The sequence below is a fragment of the Monodon monoceros genome, unplaced genomic scaffold (assembly GCF_005190385.1).
Source record: "Monodon monoceros isolate NGI ecotype Baffin Bay Population unplaced genomic scaffold, NGI_Narwhal_1 Super_Scaffold_18, whole genome shotgun sequence".
NCBI lineage: Eukaryota > Metazoa > Chordata > Mammalia > Artiodactyla > Monodontidae > Monodon > Monodon monoceros.
This window is the reverse complement of record NW_021703774.1, coordinates 131,591,487-131,599,734: the sequence shown is the minus strand read 5'-3', so window position 1 is coordinate 131,599,734 and position 8,248 is coordinate 131,591,487. Positions and strand designations below refer to the sequence as shown.

At 50.2% G+C, this 8,248-nt stretch overlaps 1 protein-coding gene across 1 annotated transcript; it reads right to left on the bottom strand.

The window, feature by feature from the left end:
- Nucleotides 1–4,669: 4,669 nt before the first annotated feature.
- On the bottom strand, nt 4,670–7,972 carry JUN (Jun proto-oncogene, AP-1 transcription factor subunit). The gene has a single exon (XM_029230948.1). It carries the CDS (start codon nt 6,982–6,984, stop codon nt 5,947–5,949), a length of 1,038 nt encoding a protein of 345 aa, XP_029086781.1. The 5' UTR covers nt 6,985–7,972; the 3' UTR covers nt 4,670–5,946.
- Nucleotides 7,973–8,248: the final 276 nt, after the last annotated feature.

Here is an 8,248-nt window from a genome sequence, read left to right as displayed (position 1 = left end):
CTACTCGGGTGGAAGTAGGGAGGTTCTAGGAGAGGTTTCTCTTGCTAATAAAAAAGAGAAAGATGGAAGTAAACACCCTTGCATTGCTAATGATCATTGTGTTTACCTATGATGCCAGGAACTGCTAAAGCTATCTTGAGTCCACACAGGGGGCGTCTTTGACACACTGAGAATGGTGAAACAGATAGAAAGCCCATGATGATGTCGCTGAGCCACTATATTTGCCCTGGATCTTGTTTAAATTGTGTCTTCTGTTACTGGCCCGTGTAAGCATCCAAACTGATGGAGTGGTCGATTATATAACAGCCCAGGTACCTGCTTATCTTTTTTCAAGATTTGCCATAAGGTGAGGGCATTCCTCCCTCCGAGCATGAATCTAGGATGAATCAAATACACCTTGGAAGAGATTTGCCATCAGCAGAAGCTGATGGACAGACAGTCCCATGGAGATCTGGGAAATGCCCAAATTTTGTCCAGGTATCTAGTGAAAACCTATAGCCTAAGAAGGCAGTAACTTAATGATCTGGTAACCCAATTTTTTGAAGGAATAATGAAGCAACCATCAAGCAATGTCTTTTAGTGGATGTACATGAAGGAAGTTTGTGTAGCAAGAAACTGTCAGGGCTTCTCAGCACTAGTATTCTAGTCCCCCCGGAACTGAGCGGTTTGCAGCAGGGCAACGAGAGTTCATTAGACGTTGCTGTAGCATGGATGAAATATCCCAGGAGACTATCTGATTACCTTTGCTCAGATGCTGTGTACATCAAAGAACCTTCTGATGACTAATTCAGTTCCTCAGGGTCCTTGATGTAGAATCAAGGGGGTGCCCCAGGATCACCAGGGCATCAGGTTCCTAGAAAAATATAGGAGAAGAATATGGTTCTTGATGGCTGGGGACCTAATTGTGGTCCCACCAGTCACTGCATGAGGGGCCTCAACAAAAACTCTTAAAACTCACTGGGAGCCTCAGCTTCTGTTCCTGTGAAACACAGCTACTAACAATGACACACGCAGGGTAGTGGTGAAAATAAAATGCAATAGAAGAGATGAAATCATGTTGGAAAGGACAAGAGTATAAACTGGTGAGTACCAATCTCAGTGCTCATTCCTCTCCTCTTCGCTTACCCCACCCCAGGAAGGCAGGCCTTCCCTTAACTCCTAGGGTACCCCAGAGTTTTTCCAGGCTTTTCCTCATGCTAACCCTCATTCTGGAATTCCCTACCTCATCTCTTCTGCTCTTGACCTGAAGAACTCTTAAGTCATCTAATCAGTCTCAGTTCAAGTATTTCTCCAGAAAGAGCAGGATGACAATCAAACTCTTAGCACGGAACAGTTAGTACTTCACAACCCGACCCTTAAACTTTCCTGCTTCTTCTCCTTCACTTTTCTTCTCACACCTTCATTCCCAGCCTCTCCAAGCAGCTTACAAGTCCCTCAACACACCATGTTTTCTGATGCCCTGTTCCTTTGCACACAAGTTCCTCCTCCAACCTTTTGCTCCTGCTGAGTTCCACTGGATCAGCTCAGACGTCATTTCACCCGTGAAGTCTTTCCTGATAACGTCTCTTCCTCCTGCATCTGGCACCTCCTTCTGCTTCATCTCCGTACTCTTCCCCACCAGACTGGGAGTTCCTGGCGAACAGGGATTGTGTCGTGTTCCTCACTGAAGCCCCACTCTTAGCAAGGGCCTCAGTGAGACTGGGCCCAGGGGAGTGCGCTTCTTTGGGACGTCAAAAGTCCAAAACCAAATAACTGGAGCCAGGGTCCAGAGTTAGGTAGGGATTGTTTCACTTTCTGGGGCCATCCCAGCTTCTAACCCTCTTCCCTTCTTCTTTAACATTCCACTTGACCCACGTAGAAGTAGGTGGTGGGGTAGGCAAGACTGAAAGGCATTGTCTTTTTCCTTGGTTCATTCAATGGGTATCTTCTCTAAGAATAAAAGAGCACAAGGAATAGATACATTGGCATGATCCTTGTCTCTGTCAAGCAAACACTGGGTACTAAGTTCAGGACCCCTGAAATACATCAACTTTACAAACAGGAAGTTCTCTCTGTCATTACCAATGAAATAGTGGTTTTTAATAAAGTCGCACGTAGAACTATTTTTTGTGCCTGCCTAACGATCACATATTATCCTTCCCTATCTCCACCTCCAAGCCTAATGTTTCACGCAGGCCCATTTTATATGAGAAGATGCCCGCTTAGTGGAGGAGGGAAGGGACGCTCTGTGTGGCTGGAAGAATGAATGTGCTAACAGTTTAATTCTTTTAAGAGCACTCATTGAGAACTAGGCTTTAGCACCTGGTGATTGGCCACGTTTGACTTTTCTGAGGGTCTTCAATCCATCTGGCGTTGTATGCCTGGAAATGGATGAGGTATATTTCACTAGAAGAAGTTAAGACCTGGAATTATTTTGGAGCATTTCAGTTCAATTGTCTATTCAGTCAACACACATTTTATAAACGTCTCCTATGTAACCAGGCACTGTACTAGGAGTCTGGGTTCCACAGACAAGTAGGATAGGTTCTAGCCAAGAGACACAGAGGTTCACAATGATAATACTTTGATAAGTGCTATCACAGAAGTTTGGATAAAATGTTGTGGATGCTCAATTGGGAATATTCGTTCCACCTGAAGAGGGAGTTAGCAAGGAAGGCGTCACAGAGAAGGTGCCACTTTTGCCAAACCTTGAAAAATGGGTAGGATTCAGCAATTGAGCCAGAAGGAAAGGTATCCCAATCAGAGGGATGAGTACAAGCAGAAGCATGGAGGGGTGAAAAGGCATGAAATTCAGATTCACACAAAGATACGTTTCTCATAGTGAATGTGTAGCCATTCAGCTTAGAAATTATTAACCTTTTTCGAGTCATGGAAGTTTTTGAGAACCAAATAGAGCTTAATGATCTCTCTCCCTAGGGGAGTGTGTGTTCATGTGGGCACACCCGTACACAAACACAATTTTGTAGGCATTTTCATTGAGTTCATGAATCCTCTGCCCCAATGGACACAAAGTGTTAAGAATCTCTGAAATATACATATGTAAGACAGATTAAAAGAGGATCAATGGTTTCATGTGCCACTAGCTTCATCTTCTCCAACCATTAGTGTTACCCAAACAATAACTCATTGAATGCCAAAATAACATTGACTTTTGAGGGTCTATAAGTATCTGATTTTCTGTCTCCAGAGTTTACAGGTTACTGCTGAATTTCCTCTACCACAATTTTTTTTTTCTATCCCTTTTGTTAGAATTTCAGAGATATACATTCAGAACGATAGTTGAAACAAACAAGGGTAGGGATAGGCCTGAGTTTCAGGCTTTTTATTTTTTTTAAAGTCAGAGTCTAGGGGCTTCCCTGGTGGCGCAGTTGTTGAGAGTCTGCCTGCCGATGCAGGGAACACGGGTTCGTGCCCCGGTCCGGGAAGATCCCACATGCCGCGGAGCGGCTGGGCCCGTGAGCCATGGCCGCTGAGCCTGCGCGTCCGGAGCCTGTGCTCCGCAACGGGAGAGGCCGCAACAGTGAGAGGCCCGCGTACCGTAAAAAAAAAAAAAAAAAAAAAAAAGTCAGAGTCTAAAGCAAACTGGGGAGTGGTGTGGCTTTTCTGTGCTGCACTGTTGTCTGGGCTTAGTCTACCTTTGCAGGTAATTAATTCCCCAGCCTGCTTATTTTTTCTAGTTGGCTCTTGTTTAGCTTCCACAGAGCCCCACCCCAAAGTGCTTTATTGTCCCTCTTCTGACTATTTCTACAAATGGTCAAAATCAACTCACCTTCCGGGTTGCTGACATGGGCAAATTCACTGTTTGGAGAAGTGTATCTGCTCCCAGTAACCCCTTGTTAAATAAGTGTTGTTCCAGTGGAGTGGACCTGATAGCTGACAAGTCAGTCCAATCCCTTCCACTCCTGGACACTCTCCCGAGGAGAAACTCTCTGTGTCTTTGGATCTACAGCCACAGGCAGGATATTAGCACTCCCAGACCTGTTGGGTACTAGAGCACTGCTAATGAGCAAACAGCCCTGCCTCAATTAGTGGTTTGGGGAAGTATTCCTGGATATCAAATTGCTTTTGCTGCTTGATAATCATACCGGCTCTTGGGATGAAAAGCAACCAAGCAAAAATTGTTCCCTTGTTGAGGGCTGCCTTGTTGATCTCTTAAGTTACATCTGTAGACAGAATTTAAGTCTGCCATTTCTCCAGAGTGAAGGTTTGATTTATATACATAATCATTGTACTGGTGTTCATGTTTTCTCTTGTGTATTTTTTTATAGTATCTAGAGTACCATCTTTTGAGACCGATTCTATAATAATTATTTAAACAAGGCTGATTATTTTAGAGACAAATTAAGAAACTATAGAAGAATCCAAAATGATAAACTGCTATACTGGTAATTTGTCTAGGCATAGGGAGGGGGTGTGTGGAAAGTGAAAGAGAAGGAGAGAGACACAGAGAGAGAGAGAGAGAGAGAAAGTGAATGAGGATGAATGAAGCTGGGAGAATGTTTCATCCAGACTGCAATTTCTGTGTTGACTTTTCATAAATTCTTTGCTTCTTAATTACCAAATAACTTCAGATGGCAGTAATGTTAACCCCAGCAACTGAAAAGCAATGCTTCAGAACAGAGCTTGGGAAGAAAAAAGTAGTAAAGGGAAAGGAATTCAAGATTTGTTATTGGTATTTGAATACGTTTATTGTGACAAGAATGCTGTTATAAATATTCATATGCAAAGACCGTCTCTTTTATCTAGGAATTGTTAAAATAAAGATTCCAAATTGGAAGGATACATCTTTCGTAAAAATCTGCCACTGTTCCTGCTTTGAGAATAAGCATCTATTGTTAAAATTTCTACTAACATTATAAATGGTCACAGCACATGCCACTTGATATGATCCAAACTTTAAAACGTTTGACTTCCCAGGGAGCTGCCCCTCTCCACCACAACCTCCCTTCCCTCAGCCTCCTGAAATGCCACATTATCCTTTGTAAGCCACTCTGTATAGCTTGTTGGGGAGGAAAGAGTATAACTTGATGAGGGAATCAGCTACAGTTATCTCTTAACTCCAGTAGGTAACAGTTTTCACTGCTTGATAGTAAGAAGCACTGAGAGTGATTTTAATGGACACTCTTAACTCTTTCAGCTCCACCTGGCAAAGTAATCTACAGGTAATGCAGAAAAGAGGTTGGGGGAGGGGTCACTTTTTCAATATTTTATTGTATTTTCTTAAATATCCTTTCTGGAATTTTCAGAAACAAAACATAAAAAAATTATATACTTTATTACAAATGGTAAACTCAGAGTGCTCCAAATCTCTTATTTACAAACAACGCTGGGCAGGACACCCAAACAAACAAACATGAAATAACTTACAAAGGCGTGAAGCTGTTTATTGACAGTATCAGCTTTCATCAAATTAAAAAATATATACATGTACATACACAGTTATGGAAGGCAGTCCAGAAGGAGTTCATCTGCAGACTGGGCCTCGCTCTCGCAAACCTCCCTCCCGCCTCCCCCCCCACCCCCTTTGTGTTCTTAAGGAGCACTACAGAAGCAATCTACAGTCTCTATTGCAGTTTGCGACCCCTCCCTCCCCCCTTTAATACTGAATGAGATCGAATGTTAGGTCCATGCAGTTCTTGGTCAATGTTAAAGAAAAGTCTAACGTTCTGTTTGCGCGGGGACAGCCCGACCGTAAAGCGGGGCAGCCCGCGGGCGGCCGCTCCCTGGCTCCCTGCCAAAGGGAGGGCGCGCCAAGTCCTTCTCTCTCGTGCACACTGGGGGCGCCGTCAGGACGCAACCCAGTCCAACTTGGAAACCCCTGGCTTTAGTTCTCGGACACTTCTTTTTTCTCTCTTTCTCCCTCTCTCGCAACTTGTCAAGTTCTCAAGTCTGTCCCTCTCTGGGTTATTTGTTCTCCGTTGCCCCTCAGCCCCCGACAGTCTCGCTTCAAAACGTTTGCAACTGCTGCGTTAGCATGAGTTGGCACCCACTGTTAACGTGGTTCATGACTTTCTGCTTAAGCTGGGCCACCTGTTCCCTGAGCATGTTGGCCGTGGACGCCAGCTCCGAGTTCTGCGCTTTCAAGGTTTTCACTTTTTCCTCCAGTCGGGCGATCCTCTCCAGCTTCCTTTTCCGGCACTTGGAGGCAGCGATGCGGTTCCTCATGCGCTTCCTCTCCGCCTTGATCCGCTCCTGGGACTCCATGTCGATGGGGGACAGGGGCGGCGTTTCCCCGGGCATCTCGGGGACCGTCTGCGGCTCCTCCTTCAGGGCCTGCAGCCGCGGGTGCTGCACGGGGATCTGCTGGGGCAGGTGGTGCGGCGGCGGCGGCGGCGGCGGCGGCGGCGGCTGCTGCTGCTGAGGCTGCGCGGGAAAGGCCAGGCCGGCCGCGCCGTAGGAGGGCGCCCCGCCGCCGCCGCCGCCACCGCTCAGCGCGCCCGGGTTGAAGTTGCTGAGGTTGGCGTAGACCGGCGGCTCGCTGTGCAGGCTGGCGCCGAAGCCGCCGCCGCCACCGCCGCCACCGCCGCCGCCCGCCACCGAGGCCACGGCCGGGGCCACCAGGCCCGCCCCGCTGACTGGCTGCGCCGCCGACGTGACGCTGGGCAGCGTGTTCTGGCTGTGCAGTTCGGCCAGGGCGCGCACGAAGCCCTCGGCGAAGCCCTCCTGCTCGTCCGTCACGTTCTTGGGACACAGGAACTGGGTGGGGGTCGGCGTGGTGGTGATGTGCCCGTTGCTGGACTGGATTATCAGGCGCTCCAGCTCGGGCGACGCCAGCTTGAGCAGCCCCACGTCGGGCGAGGTGAGGAGGTCGGAGTTCTTGGCCCGGAGGTGCGGCTTCAGGCTGCCCACGGGGTCGGCCAGGTTCAGGGTCATGCTCTGCTTCAGGATCTTGGGGTTACTGTAGCCGTAGGCGCCGCTCTCGGACTGGAGGAACGAGGCGTTGAGGGCATCGTCGTAGAAGGTCGTTTCCATCTTTGCAGTCATAGAACAGTCTGTCACTTCACGTGGGGTTAGTTTGGGCTGCGCGCAGAAGTTTCGGGGCCGTAACAGCGCGCTGGCAAGCGGGGGATACCCGCGCCTCCCCGGGCCTTGAGCAAGGAAAGTTTCTGGAAGAGCGCGCGCCCCCGCCGGCTGGCCTCCCCCGGCGCCCTCCTCACCGGCTCGCTCCGGGGGATCGCAGGGTTAAGACGCCGCCCGCGCTCTTACTTGTCCGCTCGCGCGCGCCGCCCGGCTTTGAAAAGTCGCGGTCACTCCCGGAGCTCTCTCGGGCCCAGAGGTTCCTCAGAGCCCGCGGACGAACTCACTTCCCGGCTGCAGCAGGTAGCGCGGACCCCGCGGTGGCCGGCCGGCGGCGGATCTCCGCCGCCCCGAATCCGAAGACTGTCCCCTCCTCCGCTGCGAGGGGGAGGGGGCGCCCGGCAGCCGCGGCTCGCGCTCGCCCAAGTTCAGCAACGGGTTCGAGCGAAACGGAGCGCACGTCCTCCTGTCTGTGCCGCCTCCTTTTCTCTACCGCCGCCGCGGCAGCTTCCTTTGCAAAAGGAAAGCTTTGCAAAAGTTCGCTCCGGGACCAGGCGGCCACTTGTTTCCTGTCCTCCTGGCCGGGAAACTTCTTGCCGCTGCAGCCGCTCTCCTGACTTCCCCGGGCGGACAGTGGCCGCTCTCCACGCTGTCAGCAGCGCTAGCGCAGCTGGGCTCTCTCCGCCTGGGGGCGGCTGGAGAAGGGGCTCTCCCGGCGCTCCCCAAAACACCAGCCCGGGAACCACAAGCACTAGCTCCGGGCCGTTGGAGAGAAAATGGAAAAGAAAATAAGATTTGCAGTCCTCCCCAGCTGACTGTGCCTGTCTGCCTGCCTGCGTCCGCGTACCTCCACTCCCGCCTCACAGCTTCAGCCACACTCAGTGCAACTCTGAGCCCTTATCCAGCCCGAGCTCAACACTTATCTGCTACCAGTCAACCCCTAAAAATAGCCCATGATGTCACCCCAAGGCCTTCCCATTGGCTCGCGTCGCTCTCAGGAGGGCGGGCCCACCCGTCGCCATGGAGACCCCACCCTAGAAGATTCTTCTCTGGACCCGCGGAGGCTCACGGGATGAGGTAATGCTCTGTTGCCCTCCTACAGTTGGGCCCTTCTTTCTCCTCCTCCCCCTCGCCTCCCCCTCCACGCGACTTGAGCCCCTGTCTTCCTTCTCCCCTCCCCGGCGCGTCTTTCCCGGCCCGCCCGGTGCATTGTGGGCTGACGTCTTGGAGC

Excerpts from the sequence above, each read along its gene's own strand:
- JUN (XM_029230948.1), bottom strand. The coding sequence starts at position 6,984 with ATGACTGCAAAGATGGAAACGACCTTCTACGACGATGCCCTCAACGCC.